This window comes from Neomonachus schauinslandi, chromosome 10 (assembly GCF_002201575.2).
Source record: "Neomonachus schauinslandi chromosome 10, ASM220157v2, whole genome shotgun sequence".
Classification (NCBI taxonomy): Eukaryota; Metazoa; Chordata; class Mammalia; order Carnivora; family Phocidae; genus Neomonachus; species Neomonachus schauinslandi.
The window spans coordinates 110523870-110547964 of NC_058412.1; the positions used below are offsets into that span (position 1 = coordinate 110523870).

Sequence of the window (24095 nt, forward strand, 5' to 3'; positions counted from 1 at the left end):
GACTTGGAGAAGTGCCCTGCATACATTTTCAAAGCACTTTGTACTTCTCGACATCAGTTAATAATTTCACACACACACACGTGTGAATTTCACACGTGTGTGTGTGTGTCTGCTATCCTGACTAAACCCCGACTTCTCCAGGGCCAGGCACTGCATCTGGCTGTCACTGTGGTGTCCTAGCACCTGTTATGGTATCCACTCTCCAGTAGACACTTGATTTATTACCTGTTGAATGAATGCATGAATGAAATAATCACTAAAGGGAAGGCACTTGGCCTCTAGGTCAAAGACATTTTGTTCATATCCTTCCAGAGGGATTTTTAGTGAAGGGTAGAGAAGAAAGCCTGGTAGGGAAAGCCAGCCAATCCTTTCCATAGTCCCCCACCCCATGCTTCTATGCATCCCCTCCCTACCCTCAAGGCTGAGTGCGGGGGGGGGGGGGGGGGGAGGTGAAGAAGCTCTTGGGCTTGGGGGTCACGTCCTAGATTCCAGGGAGCACTTCTCAGTTTTCTCATCTGTTCAGTGGGGATCAGGGTAATAGTTACCCCGGGCTGTGAGAGGTACTTGGGAAAACACAGCATAGGGCTTAAAGTGTTTGAGGTTAAAGTGATCATCACCTTCCTAATAAACTCCCTTCATGGACCTGAGCACCACCCTCCCTCCCACTATCAGAAGTGGCTCAGTCGTTAAGTGTCTGCCTTCAGCTCAGGTCATGATCACGGAGTCCTGGGATCGAGCCCCGCATCGGGCTCCCTGCTTGGCGGGAAGCCTGCTTCTCCCTCTCTCATTCCCCCTGCTTGTGTTCCTTCTCTCACTGTGTCTCTCTCTATCAAATAAATAAAATCGGAAAAAAAAAAAAAAAAAAAAGGACGACTGAGCCAGTCCTTGCACTTCTGGGGGTCAGTTTACTCCACTCCAGAGGTTCTCAAAGTGTGGTCCCTAAGAGCTTGTTGGAAATGCAAATTCTCAGGCTGTACCCTAGACCCTTCTGGATCAGATACTCTGGGGGTGGGGCCCAGCCATCTGCCTTACACCAAGCCCTCCAGAAGACGCTGATGCAAGCCCAAATTTGAGTCCTTACTGCTCTGCTCTAAGCTCTCCTAAGGAGGGACACTGGGCTTGCGTTGTTCACTTCTCTATCCCCCTGGCCTGGCACAGTAGGCGTGCAACAAGAAATCTGCTGAATGCATCATACCTATGTTAATAGCAGCTAGCCACTGATTGAGGACCTTCTATGTGTCAGGCTAATCGTCTAAACGTTTTGGGAGAATTACCTCAGTTAAGCAGCCATCCCTGGGTTCATTTTACAGAGAGTGAAATTGGGGCGCAGGGAGGCCAAGCTCTGTGTTGTGGGGTCACCCAGAGGGAGATCCGCTAAGAAATCCCACGTTTGGCAGCTTGGCTCCTTGGGGCTCTCCAGGGGTCGCAGCGGCGCGCGCCTCTGCCGCGCTGCTCGTGCGTCCCGCCCCGCCCCGGGGCCCGCGCGTGTCCGCGAGGCCGCCCCGCCCCCGGGGCCCGCGCGTGTCCGCAGCTCCGCGAGGGCGCCCCGCCCCGCCCCGGGGCCGGCTGGGGGAGGAGCGCGGCGGCGTCGGCGGCGGCGGCTGTGGCGAAAGTGCGGCTGCGGAAGCGCGGCGAGGCGGGCGGCGGCGAGGGAGGAAGCTGGGGGGCGGCGGGCTTTGCGGAGCCGGGCGGACGCCATGGGCCGGCTGCATTGCACGCAGGACCCCGTGCCCGAGGCCGTGGGCGGCGACATGCAGCAGCTGAACCAGCTGGGCGCGCAGGTGGGCCGGGCGGCCGGGGCGCGGGCCAGCGTGGGTCCCGAGGGCTGAGGGAGGGGAGGGGTGTGGGCCGAGGGCCGCCTGGGGGTGAGGAGAGTGGGAGGGACCAGGCAGAGGGGCTTCTGGTGTGCGGTGTGGCGCTAGGGAGATTCAGGGATGGGCTAAGGGGAATCGGGGATCTGAGGCGAGTTTGGGGGGCCGAGGGATCTCAAGAGGCCTACGGCGCAAGCTCAGGGGTCCCGGGGAGGGGGGTGTGGGGACACAGAGGTGGGCGGGAGTCCTGGGAACGAGGAGAATTTGTGGGGGTCTTAGAGGAACTGGGGGAAGTCTACATAAGGCTGAAGGGGGTTTGGGGAACTGAGGTAATAGTGGGAGTTTGGCGAGCTGTGGAATTTGGTGGGCCAGGGAGGAACTGAGATGTTCGGTAGGGAGGCCAGTGGGGGAAACTGCGGGGGGTCTTGGCATCCAGCGGGGGCCGGGGGAAGGGGGAGCCTGGAGTGGGGGGCAGGTAATCCGCGGTCACATACGGGTTTGGGTAATGGCCGGGCCAGGGTGGGGACTGGAGGGGCCTGAGACCAGGGCCACACCCCTAACCCCCAATTAAGGGGAATATCTGGTAGTCCTCAAAGAAAAAAACCATATACTCTTCACTGTGGCGGACCCCCCCCGCCCCCCACCCACTCCCCCCCTTGGTAGTAGAGGAGCTGGCAAAGCTGTTTTTTGCTTGTTCAGGCTGTAAATGCCAGCCAGCCAACTTCCTGCCCCTGTGCTGGTTGGGCTGCCCTTTTCAAAGCACCAAGGCAGCCAAAATAAATAGGCTAAAATGACACCTCTCATCACCATTGTAAAGGTGCAGCTATTTCCCCCACTGGGTTGTAACTTCTCAGGAGGTGGGGTCCCTCTCCTTCATCTCAGCATCCCCCACAACTTACTGTTTTCTCATAAAGTAACACGAATTATAATGCCAGACATACTCTGAAACCCCTTTGTCCAACAGAAGTAAATAAATTGCAAGCCACAAGTCTAACTTTACATTTTCTAGTAGTCACATATAAAAATTAAAAAGAGAGGCGCTTGGGGCGCCTGGGTGGCTCAGATGGTTAAGCGTCTGCCTTCGGCTCAGGTCATGATCCCAGGGTCCTGGGATCGAGTCCCGCATCGGGCTCTCTGCTCCTTGGGAGCCTGCTTCTCCCTCTGCCTCTCTCTCTCTCTCTCTCTGTCTCTCATGAATAAATAAATAAAATCTTTAAAAAAAAAGAGAGGCGCTTGGCTGCAACTCTTGATTTCAGGGTTGTGAGTTCAAGCCCCACATTGGGTGTAGAGATTACTTGAAAATAACATCATTAAAAAGTAAATAAATAGGGCGCCTGGGTGGCTCATTCAGTTAAGCATCTGCCTGTGGCTCAGGTCATGATCTTGGGGTCCTGGGATTGAGTTCTGCATTGGGCTCCCTGGCAGGGGAGTCTGCTTCTCCCTTTTCCTCTCCCCCTGCTTGTGTTCCCCCTCTTGTCTGTCTCTCTGTCAAATAAATAAATAAATAAATAAATAAAAAGTAAATAAATAAAGGGGTGCGTGGTTGGCTCAGTTGGTTGAGCGTCTACCTTTGACTCAGGTCATGATCTCAGGGTCCTGGGATTGAGCCCTCTTTTGTCAGGCTCCTTGCTCAAGAGGGAGTCTGCTTCTCCCTTTGCCTCTCCCTCCCTCCTCCACACCACTCGTGCTCTCTCTAATAAATAAAAATCTTTTCTCTCTAATAAAAAAGGTAAATAAAAATGAAACAAAATATGTTTTCTTTAATCCACTATACTGTCATTTCAACGTGTAATCCATATGAAAATATCAGTGAGATAGATATTTTACTTTTTGATACTAATTTTTCAGGTTCTGCTGTGCACTTTACATTTATAGTACATCTCAATTAGACTAGCCTTTTTCAAGTGTTTAATAGCCACATGTGGCTAGTGGCCACTGTTTATCATACCACCCTAGGAGGTAGGTACTATTATTATCCCCATTTTACAGATTAAGGAAACTGAATCACAGAGCAGTTAAACAAAAATAGCTGTCATTTATTGAGCATGTACCATGTGGCAGGCATTGTTCTCCAGTGCTTTATGTGTAGCACCCCTAAAAAGGTAGATGCTGTTATTATTCCCATTTTATAGATAAGAAAAATGGTTCCGGGAAAGAAATTGACCTGTTTAAGGTCAGGCAGCCAGGAAGTGGTGGAGCCGGGAATTCAGGACCAGATGCTTGACTTTAGATTTTGGGGAATGAAACAGAACAGAGCTTTGTAGGTGATCTCCCCAACTAGGTAGCTTAGTTTTCACTTGTTTATATGGCAGGATTTTCTGGAAGATTTCCATTTGGAGAATAAAAAACATTCTGCTGCTAAAAAACTTTTTTCAGGCTACAGGATGATAGGATCCCTAAGGTTACCTCCAACTTGGTATTTATGGAAAAAACATAAACCACATTCTTTAAAATCAGAGCTTGCCCTCATATTCTAACTTTAAAACATACTCTGGGGGCGCCTGGGTGGCTCAGTAGGTTGGGCATCTGACTCTTGATCTCAGCTCAGGTCTTCATCTCAGGATCACGAGTTAGGCCTGTATTGGGCTCCACGTTGCGTGTGGAGCCTATTTAAAAACAAACAAAAAACCTACTCTGGATCTTTACCTGTTTGTTTTTTGTTTGTTTGTTTGTTTGTTTTTAGTAGTCTCTACACCCAGTATGTGGGGGCTCAGACTCACAATCCTTATATCGGGAGTTGCATCCTCTTTAGACTGAGCCAGTCAGGTGCCCCTTTACCTTTGTTTTTTAACACAGAAAGCTTTTTTCTGATGAGCAATTTACCAGAATCCTTGCCCTGCCTTTTGTTGAATGATCAGATTTTTCCAAGTACCCACTCTGTTAGCTGAATTTATTTTGAAGTCTGAGGCCTAGGCATCAATGAGAAAAAGAATCAGTGTATCAGTGTGGGCATCAATATTTATTGCTCAGTGCTTGCTTCGGCAGCACATATACTAAAATCAACATTTATTGCTCACTCAGTGGGTATTTTTCTGAATGCCTACTGTACACCAAATAGCCACTAAACCCAGTGGGATTTGCAAAGGCATGATGGACACAGCCTCTTATGCCGGGGAAGTTGTGATCTGCTAGGGCAGGTCAGAAAACAGAGAGCCAGCACAGTACTAAGTGCACCTAGATGTGTTCTCTGATGCCTGTGGCCAGTCCTAGGTAACGTGCATCTTTGAGAATAGGATTAAAAAAATAATTTTTAGGAAGTTTATGAGAGAGGAAATTCAGAAAAATAGAAAGAAGAAAACAAATGGTCTACAATCTCACCTAGCTGTAAATGAAAGCAACACATACAGTTAGAAAATTCAAATAGTATTCAAAGGTCTAAAATTTTTTTTAAGATTTTATTTATTTAGGGGCACCTGGGTGGCTCAGTCGTTAGGCGTCTGCCTTTGGCTCGGGTCATGATCCCGGGGTCCTGGGATCGGGCCCCGCATCGGGCTCCCTGCTCCGCCAGGGGCCTACTTCTCCCCCTCCCACTCTCGCTGCCTGTGTTCCCTCTCACTATGTCTCTCTCTGTCAAATAAATAAAAATCTTTAAAAAAAAAAAGATTTTATTTATTTATTTGAGATAGAGCACAAGCCTGGGGATGGAGGAAGAGGGACAAGCAGGTTCCCCACTGAGCAAGGAGCATGAAGTGGGGCTGGATCCCAGGACCCTGGGATCATGACCCGAGCCAAAGGCAGATGTTTAACCAACTGAGCCACCCAGGCGCCCCCAAAGGTATAAAATTATCTATTTCTCTTGTCTGCAGAAACTGTCATTTTAATAGTGTCTTGTGTGTCTTTGTAGAAAAAAAGTCTGCATCTGCCTGTATATATATGGGTATCCGTTAAAATCTTTTTTTACACAAAAGGGATTGCATGATATTCCTTGAAATGGCTCTACCATAATTTATTTAACCTGCTGTATATTAATAGACACTTAAGTTGCTTTCAGTTTTTTGTTTTTATGAACAATGCTGTCAATGGATTGCTTTGTGTAAATGTGTCTGGGTTTACTTTTTGGAACATATCTGAAGGATATACTTCCTGCAGTGGAATTACTAGGTCAAGAGATACAAGCATTTAAAAATTAGATACAGCTATCAAATTGCTGCCTGGAAAGGTTGTCCCAGTTTTATCCTCTCATCAACAGTGCAAGCATATCTGTTTCCTGGTACTTTCACCAGCACTGGTGTTATCAAACTTTTATTTTTGAAGATCTGATAAGTTAAAAAGTGGTACTTCCTTATTTTACTGATTTGCATTTCTCATCTGGAATGATCTTGACCGCCTTTCCATACATTTACTGGTGAGAATAGTTAAGATTTGATTTCATGGATGGTGACGAGCAGATGAACATTCCAGAAGGAGACAGCTATGCAGATATAAAGGCAAAGAATGGGGAAGGTGTTTAGGGAAGATTTATTCAACAAATACTTAACTGTGCACTTGGAATAACTACAACTCTGACCATCCGAAGGCATACAAGGAACCTTCTCTGCTAAGACAAGTCTGTGTTTCTTATCAAGATTTAAAATTCTAAGTGCCCTCAGGCAAGGTTCCAGGAGGGAGCCTCAGAAGTTAAGAATCTGGGTAGGTCACTTTCTTGTTGGGAGGGTCATGGTGTCTTGGCAGCAGGACATTGAAGGATAAAGGAGGCTTTGGAAAAGAGGAGATAGGGATGGGGCTCAGTGTGTCCTGCAGACCAGATTAGGTTGAGGCCTCACAGGGAGGTTGAGCCTGAATGCTAGGCTCAGGCCTGGAAATGGAAAAGCCACTGGCAGGCTTCTCAGCTGCTCCATTTCTTAAAAGGCCCGGGGTGACATAGGAAATACAGTTAGCCAAAGATCTGACAGTCCACAGATTGCAGGGGGAAATAAGGAAAACTCATAGTCTGAGAACACAGTCTGAAACTAGTCATTGACTTTTCTTGTTTTTACTATATAGAATCAGTAGTTATGCAAGGCTAATACCACTATCATTATTACTGCAGAAAGACAACCCCTGGATCAGGCTTGGTTAAAATGTTTCCAGGGAATATCCATGAAGTTTTTAGAAAGTAGAAACCTCTGTGCAGGTGGGAGTATAAATCCATGCAACTTCTTTGCAAGACAGTTCGGCAACATTTTCTCAGAATTTAAAATGCATATATCATTTGACCTAAGATACATTTTAAAAATGTATTTTATAGACACATATGTCACAAAGAAATATGTGGGAGGATATTCATTGCAGTATTATTTAGAATAACAACAAAGCAGGCACACACCCCCTAAGTATATACAGTTGAATGCTGTGCAGTTGTTAAAAGAATTGGGTAGAGGGGTGTCTGGCTGGCTTGGTTGGAGGAGTGTGCTACTCTTGATCTCGGGTTGTCAGTTCAAACCCCAAGTTGGGTGTAGAGATTACTTAAAGAAAATAAAATCTTTTTTAAAAACGGTAGAGGGATGTCTGAGTGGCTCAGTCAGTTAAGCGCCTGCTTTGGGCTCGGGTCATGATCCCGGGGTCCTGGGACTGAGCCCGGAGTCAAGCTCCCTGCTCAGCAGGGAGCCTGCTTCTCCCTCTGCCTGCCTCTCCCCTGCTTGTGCTCTCTCTCTGACAAATAAATAAAATCTTTAAAAAAAAAAAAAGACTGGTAGAATTATATCTACTGACAAGATGAATCTCTAAGATATAATTGGATGAAAAAAAGCAAGGTGCAGGGTGTAGGTTCACTATCATCTCCTTTGTATTTTTTTTTTTAAGATTTTATTTATTCATTTGACAGAGAGACACAGCTAGAGAGGGAACACAAGCAGGGGGAGTGGGAGAGGGAGAAGCAGGCTTCCCGCAGAGCAGGGAGCCCAGATGCAGGGCTCGATTCCAGGACCCCGGGATCAGGACCTGAGCAGAAGGCAGATGCTTAAGAACTGAACCACCCAGGTGCCCCATCATCTCCTTTTTATTTATTTATTTATTTATTTTTAAAGATTTTTTTTTTTTATTTATTCATTTGAGACACAGAGATAGAGAGAGAGAGAGAAAGCATGAGCAGGGAGAGAGGCAGAGGGAGAGGGAGAAGCAGGCTCCTCGCTGAGCCAGGAGCCTGATGTGGGGCTCGATCCCAGGACCCTGGGATCATGACCTGAGCCGAAGGCAGACGCTTAACCATCTGAGCCACCCAGGCGCCCCATCTCCTTTGTATTTAAAAGAAATTAAATTCAAATGCAATTCTGGGAAGGCCACAAAGGTGTTAGCAGTAACCACCTGTGGGCAGTGGGACTGAAATGGGGGGGGGGCAGGGAGAGTCATTTAATTTTATTACTAAAAAAAAATGAAAACAAACTTTTAAAAATAATAAAATAAAATCTTAAAAAAATAAAGAATAAGAGGAGCACCTGGGTGGCTCAGTTATTAAGCATCTGCCTTTTGCTGGATTCCTGACCCCAGGTCGGGCTCCCTGCTGGGTGGGGAACCTGCTTCTCCCTCTCCCACTCCCCTGCTTCTCCCTCTCCCACTCCCCTGCTTGTATTCCCTCTCTCGCTGTCTCTCTGTCAAATAAATAAATAAAATCTTAAAAAAAAAAAAAAGGATAAGAGACTGTTCTAGGACAGTGGATAATAAAGTGTAAACTCTACTGTTTTGTCATATACATAATGTTTATTGTGGGGAAGAAACCCAGAAAATACGGATAGACAGAAGAAAATAAAAATCAGGGGCGCCTGGGTGGCTCAGTTGGTTAAGCCACTGCCTTCGGCTCAGGTCATGATCCTGGAGTCCCAGGATCGAGTCCCGCATCGGGCTCCCTGCTCGGCAGGGAGTCTGCTTCTCCCTCTGACCCTCCCCCCTCTCCTGCTCTCTCTCTCATTCTCTCTCTCAAATAAATAAAATCTTTAAAAAAAAAAAAGAAAAAAGAAAATAAAAATCACCCAAAATCCCACTACACAGAAATAACTGCTTTGAAAGACAAGGTAGAGAAAAAAAAATTGTATATATGTTAACATTTGTGGGGTGTGGAAGAAGAAGAAATTATTTGGATTGGCTTATGTTTGAATAATAAATATGTGGAAATATAAACAAGAAAAAAGCAACTACTATTAATCTTCCAGTGATCTCCCTCTCAGGGTGTGTGTGGATGGGACGGGGGAACACTGACCCAGGAGTAGAATGTTACTGAATTTCTGTGTTATTCTCTTCACAGCAGTTCTCGGCCTTGACAGAAGTGCTCTTCCACTTCCTAACTGAGCCAAAAGAGGTAAAGTACCTCGTGATAAGGAGAGTTCCTGAGTGTGGGTCTACAGCCCTGAGATGCTAAGCAAGTGAAGGCCTGGTTTGTTCCCTTTCTGCAGGTGGAAAGGTTTCTGGCTCAGCTCTCTGAGTTTGCCACCACCAATCAGATCAGTCTTGGCCCTCTCAGAAGCATCGTGAAAAGCCTCCTTCTGGTTCCAAATGGTGAGTAGCCTCTCTTAGCAGCTGAGGCTGGAGATGTTACTTGAATTCTTTCAGTCCACAGAGTCGGCAAGCTGCTCTGGGCACTGAGCCAGCGCATTCGGTAGAGAACCAAGCGTGGGCAGGACTCAAAGTCTAGGGAGGGAAGCCAGGTACACAGACAACTGCAGGAAAATGTAATAGAGTACAGCTCAAAGTGCAATCTGCATCCCAGCTTCTATCCCCAAACTGCTGTCTGGTCCTCTGCACAGTAAGTACAGAAATTGAGAATAAGCATTTAGAAGCTTTTATAGCAATTCGGTAAAAATTTTTGAAACCACTGTTTTTTTTTTTAAATGGGGCTTGTATTTTTTTTTTTTAAGATTTTATTTTTAAGTAATCTCTACACCCAGTATGGGGCTCACACTCAACCCCAAAATCAGGAGTTGCACATTCTACCGACTGAGCCAGCCAGGCACCCCAGGGGCTTGTATTTTTTTTTATTTAATGTGGTAAAATATACATAATGTAAAATTTACCATTATAACTATTTGGGGCTTATATTTTGTAACTTTTTTTTTTAATTTTTATTGTACTTTACAAAAATATTAGTCCATGATGGATTGAAAATAAAAAAGTTCTTTCACTGCAGATGGTTTCAGAAGTAATATGCCTAAGCAATCAGGAAAAGTTTCTAGCCAGGAGGGAGGTGATCACAAAGGTTTAGCTGTAGGGATATCCATCATACCACTGTTTTGATGATACAGAAAAATTAGAAACAGATTGCCCAGCAGTTAGAGATTAGTATAATGCGCTGTGGTCTGTTTTTACAGGGGAATATTGTGGTGGTCAAAAATTCATGGTCTTGAGTTAGGTAGATGTGGGTCTGTCAGTTGCTGAGTAGTGTCACTTTGTCCAGGTACCCAATCTCTCCCAAGCCTTAGCAACAACCCCTCTCCTAACATTGTTCCGCCAATCTGAGCTTTTTCTTGGTATGTGAAGGGGGCTTGTTTTGAAGATTGAGATAATGTAAATGATATGCATAATGTAGTACCTCAGTAAGAGGTTGCTCTTATTTTTCAAATTCTGTAATAATTTAAAAAGATGCTGATGAGGAAAATGTAATGATATGGAAAATCGTTCACAATATTACTATTTAATAAAAATGATAGTTTATTATACCACAGTCCTATTTTTGTAAAGAAAAAAAAAATGTTAACTGTGGCTATATCTGGGTGGAAGGACTACAGGCTGTCTTAATTGTTTATTTTTGACTGTATATTTTCTAAAGAGATGCTAGATTTGGCAATTTAATCACAAGTTAATTTTATGTAAAGAGAGAGGTGACGTTTGAGGCCAGTCTCAAAGAATGAATCAATGTTGACCAGGCTGAGAGGAGGTAAAACAGCATCCCTGGTTTGCACATTTTACAAGTTGGCAGTAGACTGATCTTCCCAAGCTCTCAGCCCAATGGTGCACTGAAAGTTGGGAGCCTCATTTGTTTGTTCCTGTTGGGCGCCTTCCCATATCTTAGTGCAGGTCCTTTCCTTTGCCTGTCCTTTGCTCCTGAGGTTCTGGGGGCTTGAATCAGAACATCCTGAGGTTTCCAGCTGTGAAATTTTCTCATCCTCTGTATGATTCTTGCATTTGTTGCCCTTGTGGTGGGTTAAAGGCATGTGAACCAAAGGCTGGATGACAATGTGCAGTCTTTTGTAACACAGGAATAAATTTTCATTGCAAACCTACAACAGTGCAGAGTCAGAAGTGAAAAATCCCTATCTGCTCTCCTGCTACTTGTCTCCAGACACCATCGCATTTGGTGTATATCCTTTTATATTTTCACGTCCACTGGCAGACACGCACATAGACATTCATGTAGTTTTGTTTTTCATGACTGGTAGTAAACCATAAAAGTGCTCTTGCATGGGGCTCCTGGGTGGCTCAGTCGTTAAGCGTCTGTCTGCCTTCGGCTCAGGTCATGATCCCAGGGTCCTGGGATCTAGCCCTGCATTGAGCCCTGCATCGGGCTCCCTGCTCAGCAGGAAGCCTGCTTCTCCCTTTCCCACTCCCCCTGCTTGTGTTCCCTCTCTCGCTGTGTCTCTCTTTGTCAAATAAATAAAGTCTTTAAAAAAAAAAAAAAAGTGCTCTTGCAGCTTGTATTTTTTCCTGTGTGGTACGTCGTGGAGATTTCTCCATGTCGACTTCATTCTTCTGAGGGCTGTAATGTACCATGTGCTGGGTGTCTCTTCAGCTGGTCGGGGGTTTCCTGTTGCTGCACATCTTTTTTTTTTTTTTTTAAAGATTTATTTGAGACAGAATGAGAGAGAGAGAGAGCACATGAGAGGGGGGAGGGTCAGAGGCAGAAGCAGGCTCCCTGCCGAGCCGGGAGCCCGATGCGGGACTCGATCCCAGGACTCCAGGGTCATGACCTGAGCCGAAGGCAGTCGCTTAACCAACTGAGCCACCCAGGCGCCCTGCTGCACATCTTTGTAACCTTTTACTCTTAGAAACAGTGCCACAGCGAATGGCCTCAGGACATTGTACACTCCCCCGTGTGAGTGTTTCTGTAGGGTAGGGGCCCCGGGGTGCAGTGCCAGAGTTGTTGTTCTCATTCTGGCCTCTACCTGTGGGGATGGGTTTGTCTGGGTAGAGACCTGTCTACCTGACAGCTGTTGTAGACACTGATTTTTCAGGAGACTTCGGTCTTCTGGTGTCCCTGCCTCCCTTCTTTCCGGTCTTCGTTAGCTCTGCTCCCCACCCCCTCAATCCTGTCAGACTGCCTTCAGTCCTCCCCAACCCGGGAACTCCCGCCCCTGTGCTGCGTCAGAAAGCCTTCCTAAACCACTTCAATCCGCAGTGCCCTCCCTTCCTCTCAGCTCCCGAGAGATGGTTTTTATCTATAGTTATCATTTTGGACCATAATCGTTTACAGTTTTCTATTGCTCGGGCTGTTTTACATGTGTCTGTTTTGTGGCTTTGACAGAGAGCTTGTTCTTTGAAGTCCGGGGAGGATCTTGTACTTCTTTCCTGAGCCAAGGTTACAAGTAAAGTGATGACATAAAGCAGATGCTTAGTACATGCTGCATGAGTTGAACTGAACTTGGGAGATCCTGTGACCCTCCCAGGGGATGTTGGGTGTATATTTTTTAGGCAAGATTGATTGTCATTGTTTATAGCAGATCATTTTCTATAGGTGCAGAGAACCCTGAGGAACTCATAGCATACCATTCAAGAGGTGGGCTTGACAGGCTTACGTGGATTTGAGTGTTAGTCACATCACCTATATAGCTATTCAGCCTTGGTCAAATCAGCCTCCGTTTCTTATCTGAAAAACAGTAATAAGAGCAGTATGGTTGTGCATTAGGAATGAATGAGTTAATATATGCAAAGTACTTAATACAGTGTTGGCTAAACTTTAGCTTTATGTATTGATAGTTCAGTTAATTTCAGTCCTATGCCTTCTCCCGATTATGAGGACTAAGCGTCTGAGGGCGTAGCTTATAAGTCACTTCTCTTCCTCAGCCCAGAACAAGTTCTTAGTCCTTCCTGCCTCATTGTGAGCAGTAACATCTCCACCTCTACTCTTCCATGCCTGGTTCCAACCTCGCCTGGAGGACACTCCTGCAGCACAGCTGGGGATCATGTTGCTCCTCACAACTGTTGACTTCGCATGGTGAGGTCCGTAATCCTCAGCATGGCATTCAAGGCTTTTTCCTAATGTCATCTGAAATGTAAGGGCCTCCAGGTCCTCACCCTCTTCCTTGTCCCTCATCCTGGGCCTGCCTTGCAGTAAGGCCTCCTCATAGAAGTACAGCTTGTCAGAGCTGGGGGAGCCGCCACCCTCCAGATCAGTTGTCCCCAAATTGGTGTTTTCTTCCAGAAAAGGCTTGTGTGGTCAGCCAGAAGCAGGAAATACTGTTCCCTCCCACTCCCCCAGCCTTGGAATCTTGGAGAGACATACATATTAACATATCTCAGGCTCTGAAAAGGCCCACAATAAAGAAACCTGCTTATCCAGTATCTGAGAAACAGTTAACCATGAAACCCATCTTCTTCCCCTCCTACTCTTTCTTCTTGCAGGGAGCGGGTCAGGTAAAAGCTTTGTAAGTGCTGATCTAGTCTAATCTTTGTCTTACAGATAAAGAGACAGAGCCTTAGAGAAGGGAAGTGACTTGCTTAGGATCTTACAGAGGAAAAGCTGGGGCCAGTATCTCCCATGGTTGGCATAAAGCCCAGTGGCTTTTGTTTTTGTTTTTTAATGTTTTTCTTTTACTACTTAGTATGTAATTCTTAAAAACACCTGACTTCAGTAGTTATCAGCCCATAGCCAGATTGTTTCATCTACACCCCTCCCACTTCTCACTGCTGTCCAAACTGGATTATTTTAAAGCATACCTCAGAGGTCATATCATTTCATTTCTGAATACCTAGTCATTATCTCTAAAAGATAAAGGCCCTTTTCCCCCTTATCAAACCACAATGCCATTATCGTATCTGAAATTAAAATATGCAGTCAGTGTTCAGATGTCCCCATTGTCTCGTGCATTTTGTTTGTTTGTAGTTGGTTCCTCTCATCAGGATCCAGGGAGGGTCCCCACATGGCATTTGGTTGCTGGATGGCCCTTGTGTGTTTACTTGTCACCATGGCTACTTAACAGCTTTGATATCTTGAGCCAAGTTCCTGAACCTCTCTGAGAATCAGTGTCCTCAGAAAACAGAGCTTATAATACATCATTATAAGAATAGAGAAAGAGGGCGCCTGGGTGGCTCAGATGGTTAAGCGTCTGCCTTCGGCTCAGGTCATGATCTCAGGGTCCTGGGATCGAGTCCCGCATCGGGCTCCCTGCTCCTTGGGAGCCTGCTTCTCCCTCTGCCTCTCTCTTTCTGTCTAATGAATAAATAAATAAAATCTTAAAAAAAAAAAAAAAGAATAGAGAAAGATACTAAATGTGAAATACTTAAGTGAGTGCAGTGCACTGCTTGTCTTTTAGACACAGGTAACTCCTGGATTACAGATAACTTGGCTGTAGGGCTACTGTTTAAGCCTGGTTTTATTTTAATACTTAGCAAGATATCTGGCCCTTGTGGGTAACTGATTGTTTGTTTTTTTTAAAGATTTTATTTATTTATTTGAGAGAGAGGATGAGAGGAGAGAGAGAGCACATGAGAGGGGGGAGGGTCAGAGGGAGAAGCAGACTCCCTGCTGAGCAGGGAGCCAGATGCGGGACTCGATCCCGGGACTCCAGGATCATGACCTGAGCCGAAGGCAGTCGCTTAACCAACTGAGCCACCCAGGCGCCCGATTGTTTTTTAAGAAAAGGTGATAACTCCCCTTCTCCTTTCCCAAAGGAGTTCTTTGTGGCTGGGCAAAAACAGAGTAATCAGCATTGAACAGTAGTCACAAATGGTACTTTTTTTTTTTTTTTAAGATTTTATTATTTGACAGAGACAGCGAGAGCAGGAACACAAGCAGGGGGAGTGGGAAAGGGAGAAGCAGGCTTCCTGCTGAGCAGGGAGCCCTACTCAGGGCTCGATCCCAGGACCCTGGGATCATGACCTGAGCCGAAGGCAGATGCTTAATGTCTGAGCCACCCAGGCGCCCCTCACACATGATTTTTTTTTTTTTTAAGATTTTATTTATTTGAGAGAGAGAGAATGAGTGAGAGAGAGCGTGCACATGAGAGAGGGGAGAGCCAGAGGGAGAAGCAGACTCCCTGCTGAGCAGGGAGCCTGATGCGGGACTTGATCCCGGGACTCCAGGATCATGATCTGAACCGAAGGCAGTCACTTAACCAACTGAGCCACCCAGGCGTCCCATCACACATGATTTTTAATCAACTGTTGAGCTAAGTTCCCCAGGACTCCCAGCCTCACCCGCTGTATTTATTACTTTTCTCTGTGGCACTTTTTAGTCATACTCTATATGGCTTCCTTACTTGTTACATTATTGTTGTGGTCTTTTGCTTCCCAATAGAATGTAAGCCTCACAAGGGCAGACGTTGTCTGTGTGGGTCATTGATGTTTCCCGGCAGCTAGCATAGTGCTGGCACCGAGCAGGTCCTCAGTAAATGCACATACAGTGACTATGACTTCTGTCTTTCCATGAGCCTCAGAGAAGTGGATTCAGCTGGTCAGCCTTCAGGGTCAGTAATCACTAGCTGAACGTGCCTTACTCTCTCCCATCTGCTTCCTTCTCCTGGAGTTTTAACCAATGCTTAGTTCTGTTCCTTGGGCTTCCCTTATTACACTGAATAAGTTTATGTAGATTTTTGACTAGAAGAACAATACACTAGTTTTCCAACTGTTCCCTGGCAAAAGTAGAACCCTCACCCTAGACATACACCTTTGTCTTGTCCCCCATAGTGTTTGATGGCAATAAGGGTTTGCCTAAGGCAACTGTTCGGTGAAAATTGGTGCTCAAGGACTTTATAAACCATCTCAGATGGTTATCTGTGTTTAAAGAAGGACATTCTCAAATTTCCCTAAGTGGCATGTTCTGGGGACTCCAGCCCTGGATTTATAATTTTCTTTCTGTCTGACATAGAGTCAAGGCTTCAGGTCTGTCATGTGCTTAGGACAAAGGAATCACCAAAGGAGAAAGCTGAAAAAGAAGTTAAGAGCTAAAATTAACAATACTGTATTATAAACTTTAAAACTGCTAAGAGCTTAGATCTTTTTAAAGATTTTCTTTATTTGAGAGAGAGTGAGAGAGAGCATGAACTGGGGGAGAGGCAGATGGAGAGGGAGAGGCAGACTCCCCACCAAGCAGGAGCTCGATGCAGGGCTCAATGGGGGGCTTGATCCCAGGACCCTGGGATCATGACCTGAGCCAAAGGCAGACACTTAACAGACTGAGCCACCCAGGTGTCCCAGTAAGAGCTTAGATCTTAAAGGTTCTGGCGGTGTCTGGGTGGCTCAGTCGGTTAAGCGTCTACCTTCGGCTCAGGTCATGATCTCAGGGTCCTGGGATCGAGCCCCGAGTAGGGCTCCCTGCTCAGTGGAGAGTCTGCTTCTCCCTCTCCCTCTGCCTCCTCTTCCTGCTTATGCTCTAGCTCTGTCTCTCTCTCAAATAAAAATCTTAAAAAAAAAAAAGATCTTAAAGGTTCTCAGCACAGAAAGGAGATGACAATTATGTGATGTGATAGAGGTATTAGTTAATGCTGTAGTGGCAGTCATATTGCCATATATAAATGTATCAGATCAACAGGTTGTACACCTTAAACTTACACGATGTTATATGTCAATTGTATCTCTCCCTCTTTTTTTTAAGATTTGCTTATTTATTTGAGAGAGAGAGCCTGCACGCTGGATTGGGGGAGGTGGAGGGGAGGGGTAGAGGAAGAGAGAGAAGCCTGAGGCAGACTCCCCACTGAGTGCGGAGTCAATTCTATCTTGATTAATTAATAAAAAGAAATTAATTAATCAAGGGCTTGAAGCCTAGCATGATGTAAATATATTTTTTGAAGTATGGCTTGGGACACAACAATGAACAAAACAGACCAAGTCCTTTTTCTCATCAAACTGATACTCTAGTGGAAAAACCAACAATAAACGTGTCACGTGAAGTTGGGTGGTTAAGAATGCATCGCAGAAAAGTACAGCAGTAGAAGGGTACCGGTGAAGAGCAGCTCCCCTTGAATTAGAGTAGCCAGGGGTCCTCTTGGAGGTGAGATTCAAGGAGGAGCTGGAAGGACATGAGGGATGGGACCCATGCAGATTTGGGAAAGAGCGTCCCCAGCAGAGGGAATTGCAGGGGCAAATACCAGGAAGTAGGAACCTGCCCGGCATATTATAGGAAAAGCTGAGGAAGCGAGGGAGAGAAGAGCTTAGGGGTTCTAGAGGTGGCCAGTCCTTTAGGGCGTTGTAAGAGCTCTGGATTTTATTGTGAGTGAAACCGGAGCTATTAGAGGGTTTTGAGCAGGGCAGAGACGCGGTCTGACTGACTCAAGTTTTAACAAAATCACCTTGGCACCCAGGCTGCTGTGTGGATGCACCAAAACCTGGGCACTGTTTCTGACATTTTATCTTCACTCCTGACATTGCTAAAGAGCTTTGCACGTATATTTCAGTGTGCTCTCTGGAGCACATCTGTTGGGGGACTCCTTGACAGTGCAGTTGTTGACTATGTGGCTTTGCCAGATTTTCTTCCCAAAAGCTTAATCTTTCTGATCTTTAGTTTCCTGGTAAATTAAAGGTTTCAGTAGTAATCCCCACTTCAGAGTACTTTGGGATCATCAAGCAAAATACTGGATTTGAGCTAGATATACACTAAGGAGCTGTGCATGTGGTAGTTACGAATTAATTGAATTGGCTAGGAAGTGGCCGTCTTGGAGGGCCTTTATGGCCAAGGTTCCCTGGTGTCTTGCCTTTTTTATTTCCCTATGGCTTCCTTGCTCAGTCTGATTTTGGCGATAAAAGATTTCCTCCCTTTGTTTACATGGTTTATGTTGCAGGGGACAAACAGCCTCTAGGATTGTTTTTCAGGAGTGAGCTGGGGGTGGGGAGTTGGGCTTAGGGTATTACTCCAGGGCCCTCTCTGGATGGTGGTGGATGTCCCCTTATTCTTTAATTAGTCATCTTCTGGAAGACTAAGAAGTGGAAAATTTTAAAGCAGTTGCCAAATTGTGACTCTAGGCTATAGCCGGAGGTTAAACATTTAGAAGCCCAGATTGCTGGCAACACTGTGTTCTCAGGAATTGGACCTCGCAAGCAGAACAAAGCAGCCCCCACAGGGGAGTGCTCTCAGGGCTTGTGAGGGGAAACTTTGCCTGGCCCCTTTGGAAGTGACTTGTGAATCGTAGAGGCCAGCTGTTAGTCCATCTTCGATTACCTCCAGAGAGCTGATTTTCTATGGCAGCTCTGTCCAATAGAACTGTCTAAATAGGGGTGCCTGGGTGGCTCAGTTGGTTAAGCAACTGCCTTCGGCTCAGGTCATGATCCTGGAGTCCCGGGATCGAGTCCCGCATCGGTCTCCCTGCTCGGCGGGGAGTCTGCTTCTCCCTCTGACCCTCCCACCTCTCATGGAGTGCTTTCTCTCTCTCTCTCTCTCTCTCATTCTCTCTCTCTCAAATAAATAAATAAAATCTTAAAAAAAAAAAAGAACTATCTAAATAGATGGAAATGGTCTCTGATCTATACTGTCCAGTACTGTGGCCACCAGAGCCATGTGGCCATTGAGGACTTGAAAGAGTGCAACTAAGGGACAGAGTTTTAAATTTTGTTTAATTTTAATTAATTAAAATTTAAGGGGGTGCTAGGATAAAAATAAATAAAATATAAATAACCCCACATCTTTAGTGGTTCTGTATTGCACAGTGCAGCTCTAGGCTATTGCCCTTATGCCCAGCCTGACATTGAGCTCCCCGACTTGGCTCCAGGAATCCGTGGCCTTATTCTTTCCTCGCATCAGGTACCCCCAGGCCCAAATCCATAAAGTCATTCTTTTTTTTTTTTTTTTAAGATTTTATTTATTTATTCATGAGAGACAGAGAGAGAGAGGCAGAGGGAGAAGCAGGCTCCCAAGGAGCAGAGAGCCCGATGCGGGACTCGATCCCAGGACCCTGGGATCATGACCTGAGCCAAAGGCAGACGCCCAACCATCTGAGCCACCCAGGCGCCCTCCATAAAGTCATTCTTGTTCTCTAACTTCTTTCACAGTTTCTAGAGGGGTCAACGCTTGTGTTGTACAAGAAACAAAGCATGCTGTCTCATTCTCCAGTTGCTTCCTATGTGCCTTTTTTCCACAGCTGGATTGAGATTTTCCTGGAGCTAGCCATGTCTTTTTTGTATCCCCTTTGTCCTCTCTCATATCGGTTGTGTCTGTTGATAATTACTGCCAATTGATTAACTGATACGCCCTTTTTAACTGATTTTTCCCATTTCCCAGGTGCCTTGAAGAAGAGTCTCACAGCAGATCAGGTCCGGGCCGATTTCATAACTCTTGGTAGGTCATTGCCAAGGTTGCTCAGGGTGACGGGCCTGGCAGCTCTTTATTATGTTAAAGTCTCTTTCTGTTCTCTTACAGGTCTTAGTGAGGAGAAAGCCACTTACTTTTCCGAAAAGGTATCATAATTCCGCTTAATCAAGGTTATTTAAGTCTGTTTGCTTTTATTTCATGAAAAGAAACAAATGAGAAATGTCGACTAAGGAAAAACCATCAATCATTCTGTGTCATTTCCCCAGCTTAATGGCTTTCATGCAAATGACATACATACATACAGTGTTTAAACGGCAGTATTTAGTGCATCTCTAATGTTTTGCATCTGATTTGACTGACTTTAATTGTCATGCAGTTTTTGTCCCAAACTGGGACTAAATCTTGGAATGAAAGAAAACACTTACATTGTCTTCTGCCCCTCTTTACTGCCCCTATATCCCAGATCTGTACATATAGGCTGGACCCTTGGTTCTGCAGTCTTCCCCTGGTCTGTATAAATACTAAGCATTGCTGTGTTGGGGGCAGAATGAAGAGGGGGCTTTTCCCCATTGTTATGACTTTGGCTCTTTGGTTTTATTTCAGTGGAAACAGAGTGCTCCCACCCTTGCTCGATGGGCCATAGGACAGACTCTGATGATTAACCAGCTTATAGATATGGAGTGGAAATTTGGAGGTAACTAGTTAGAGCCAGTCCCAGATCATGTGGGGGACGTAGGGTGGGGTTGCAGAGGCTTTCAGATAGTTTCCATGGGGAGAACATGTCCTCGGTCCTCACGGACTGTTGGGGCCAGCAGCTGCTTCTCCATATTGGCGCTGGCATTTGGCAGCTGTTTCCATCCATGGCTCTCAGTAAGTTGACTTCCTGAAGAGCACGTTTTGCTGTCCTCATACTCGTCCCTATACAGCTTCTGCTGGACAGCCTGCAAGATGGGGGTGTTCAGAGTAGGTCCGTTGTCAACCCATCACTTACTACTTTTCTCTTTTCTCTTTTGTGTCACAGTAACATCTGGGAGCAGTGAACTGGAGAAAGTGGGAAGTATTTTTTTACAAGTAAGTCTCCTGATCTGTGAAAATGGGTAGATTTTTGACTTGGTTAAAAATTATTAAATCGACATTGGATTTTTTTAAGTGGCTGTTCACTGGAGTGCCTTGTGTACTTCAGAGAAGTGTTGTCAGCCAAAAACGTGGTCACTAACACACCGACTCTCAGATTAATATGATCCGGATATTTTTCTTAAAAGCTTGATTGTTCTGTAGTCATGAGAATTGTTAGAAGTTTTTGGTGATCGTGGACCCAGATTGCTCCTGTTTGACTCTCAAGTCAGAAGCTGGATGCTTCGATGTTTTAGTGTTAAGGATTTCAAGAATTTCTTTGCCCTGTTGTCATCATTTTAATTTAAACTTTTATTTCCTTTGTGTTTTTTTAAATCAGTTAAAGTTGGTGGTTAAGAAAGGAAATCAAACTGAAAATTTGTACATAGGTGAGTCTGAATTCCTATTTGAGCCTTTTCACTTTTTCCATGTTCTCCTCAGTCAGTGGGCTTGTGAAGCACCACAGAGATCATTTCTTCTAGAAAAAAAGTCATACCTGAGCTGTGGAGTAGCCATTCCACTGCCTCTCCTCTCATAAATAATAAGCCATCAGCAGGTTGGAGACCCCACAGTTGAAGAGCCTCTTTGAAAAAAAGGAAAGCACAGGGAGAAGGGACGGCAAAGATTGAAGAGCAAGCAGCTCTTGCTGCAAAAGTCGTGCTGAACATCCTGAATAATGCCCTTTCATCTCTTTGTGCTGTGGAGTTATTCCATTTTTAAATTCTCTACTTTTGTATGGAGCCGAGAACCTTTCTGTGTTCAAGGCTCTCAGTTCTTTATTATGGTCAATTACCCATCAAGAGCTGCTTAGATGTACTAAGTCGAAAAAGAAAAAAAAAATCTCTGGGTGGAAATTCATTTTCTTGGATGATTCTGTGGAGTTGGAAACATTTACCTGAAGCTGAATTTTCTCTCCCCAGAATTAACCTTGCCTCAGTTCTACAGCTTCCTGCACGAGATGGAGCGAGTCAGAACCAGCATGGAGTGTTTGAGCTGATTTCTGGCCCCTTCCCTGCCCCCTTCTCTTCCATGGGTGGCTGCTCTGAGAGGCACCTCACTCACAGGCCTGTGGGGTGCTGATAAGGGCCCTGCTTGCTTCTTGGGAGCCCAGGTGCAAAGGTTTCTGGAAAACAACGGGATTAAGTACTTAAAGAGCCCTATACGATTACTCTGTGAATTCTTTGTTAAGAGAACCTCCAGCACCTATCTCCCAGGACACTTTTTAGGTATTCAGACAGGCTATTACTGCATCTCAAATTCAGGGGAGGAAGTAAATGGTTACCTCCCCATCAAAGTTCCAGAGTAAACAGATGGTGCCATCATTCAAGATGCACGCTGATCACCCTCCCCTCAAAAAAGCAAGGGCTTATTTATGGCTGACACATGTGGGGAGCCCCCAGCGATTTTGCTACACACTCTGCATTTGTGGTGGTGGTGGTGCATTGCTAATCAGTTTTTAATGGGGCACCTGTGTATAAATACTTGCTTGGTCTGCTCTGAAAAGAACTGAGGCCAACCTCTGTCCTCATTTCCGGTTGTGCCCTGTTGTGTTGTAATGAGGCTATTTTAGCTTGTTTTGGTTCAGGCTGACCTTCTCTGTTGGTTAGATGATGAATAAAAAAAAGGTTCTAAAGAAAAGGTCTGAATCTAGTTGTCTCTATGCATGGATGAAAGAGTCATCTGCCTTGCAGAGCGCTAGTGCTCTACTCTAATCTTCAACATTTATTTTCCTGGTTTTGTTGAAGGCCCTGAGTCTTCAGTGAAATTAGCTGTAGTCCAAAGGTGGAATTTGTAAGAGCAGTTCAGGGGAGACTCGGGTTAAAAACATCATGAAAAGCATGAGTGCTTCGTGTTCTGATGACTTTAGGTCCCCACCTAGCATGTGATTTCTCCTCAGGAATTTTTTTAAAATTTTGAATAGATAATACATGCCCATGGTTCAAAAGGTACAGTGTAAAGTAATTCCTTCTCACCCCCATTCCCCAGTTACCTAGTTCCTTTCCCCAGGTAACCACCATTATAGTTTATGTTCTTCCAGAGATATTTTTGCACTTGCAAGTACATGGGCATGGAGGTTGATTTTCTTCCCACACAAGTGGTAGCATAGTGTACACACAGCATCCTGTGTCTTGCTTTTTTTCTACTTCACTTGGAAATCATTCCACATCTGAACAGAGAAAGGGAAAAACTAACAAAAAAACAGAGCAGCCTCATTCTTTGTAACAGATGCACCATGTTTCTTCAGATGGATGATTTTTTTTAACTGGTTTCCTACTGGTAGGTGTTTAGGTTGGTTCTATTCTTTTTCTCATATAAATGATGCTGCATTTGAATATTTTTGTATGTATGTCATTTTGCATGTGTGGAAGTATATTTATAAAGTAAATATATGGGTGTGGAATTGCTGGGTCAAAGAATATGTGCATTTATCAGAATATAAAAAGGAATAAAGCAAAAAGATCCTTCTACTTTACCTCCCATTTACTCGGTTTCCCTACTGCCCTCCTCCAACAGATTACCCCTGCTATTTGTTTCTTAAATATCCTTCCAGAGGGTTTTCCCCCCACATATAAGCAATAGGAATTTAAATTTTTACACTCTTTTTGGTGTTTACACAGATGATTATACACTGTATGTACTCTCCTTAATATATCTTGGAGAACTTTCCATATGAGTACATAAAAGTACATTCTTTCCTGTGGCTGTAGCATATTCACAGAACCATAGAGAGATTGATTGATTTTCAAGGATGGGCTCACATGATCGTGGAGACTTGGTAAATCAAAAATCTGCAGAATTAGGGCGCCTGGGTGGCTCAGTCGGTTAAGTGTCCAACTCTTGATTTCAGCTCAGGCCATGATCTCAGGGTCATGAGATCTAGCAGGCTCTGCGCTCAACAGGGAATTGGCTTGAGTATTCTCTCCCTCTCCCTCTCTCTCAGCCCCTCCCCCTGCTCGCACACACGGGCATGCATGCTTTTTCTTTCAAATCAATAAGTAAAATCTTCAAAACAAAACAAAACTGTAGGATGGGGGGGCACCTGAGTGGCTCAGTCGTTAAGCGTCTGCCTTCGGCTCAGGTCATGGTTCCAGGGTCCTGGGATCGAGCCCTGCATCGGGCTCCCTGCTCGGTGGGAAGCCTGCTTCTCCCTCTCCCACTCCCCCTGCTTGTGTTCCCACTCTCGCTGTGTCTCTCTCTGTCAAATAAATAAAATCTTTTTTAAAAAAAACCAAAAAAACCCTGTAGGATAGGGGTGCCTGGCTGGCTCAGTCAAAAGAGCATGCAACTCTTGATCTCCAGGTTATGAGTTCAAGCCCCACATTGGGTGTAGAGATTACTAAAAAAAATAAACTTAAATTAATAAATAAATAAAATCTGCAGGAAAGGCTGTCAGGCTGGAGACCCAGGAAAGAGTTGGGTACAAAGGCAGTCCACTAGAAGAATTTCTTCTTGCTCAGGGAGGTAGGGGAATAAGTCTTTGTTCTATTAAGATCTTCAACTAATTGGATGAGGCCCACCCACATTTATGGAGGGAATCTGTTTTATTCTGATATAAAGTTTCACCAATTTAAATTTTTTTTTTAAGATTTTTTTTTTATTTGACAGAGAGCAAGAGCAGGAACACAAGCAGGGGGAGTGGGAGAGGGAGAAGCAGGCTTCCCGCTGAGCAGGGAGCCCAATGTGGGGCTCGATCCCAGGACCCTGGGATCATGACCTGAGCCGAAGGCAGACGCGTAACAACTGAGCCACCCAGGCGCCCCTAAATTTTTTTTTAAGATTTTATTTATTTGTCAGAGAGCTAGCACGAGCAG

The 24095-nt window shown here is 45.1% G+C and overlaps 1 protein-coding gene across 2 annotated transcripts; it reads left to right on the forward strand.

Annotated features, from left to right (window-relative positions):
• The first annotated feature begins 1620 nt into the window (after positions 1–1620).
• Positions 1621–22362, forward strand: COMMD7 (COMM domain containing 7). Of its 2 annotated transcripts, none has more exons than XM_021688902.1 (9): positions 1621–1781; positions 9028–9081; positions 9176–9278; positions 19141–19197; positions 19279–19316; positions 19774–19864; positions 20192–20241; positions 20624–20672; positions 21204–22362. In XM_021688902.1, the coding sequence occupies exons 1-9, from the start codon at positions 1698–1700 to the stop codon at positions 21278–21280; spliced, it is 603 nt and encodes a 200-aa protein (XP_021544577.1). In that variant the 5' UTR covers positions 1621–1697; the 3' UTR covers positions 21281–22362. The 2 variants fall into 2 exon arrangements, with proteins under 2 accessions (XP_021544577.1, XP_044775074.1); XM_044919139.1 differs by having other exon boundaries at positions 9031–9081.
• Positions 22363–24095: the final 1733 nt, after the last annotated feature.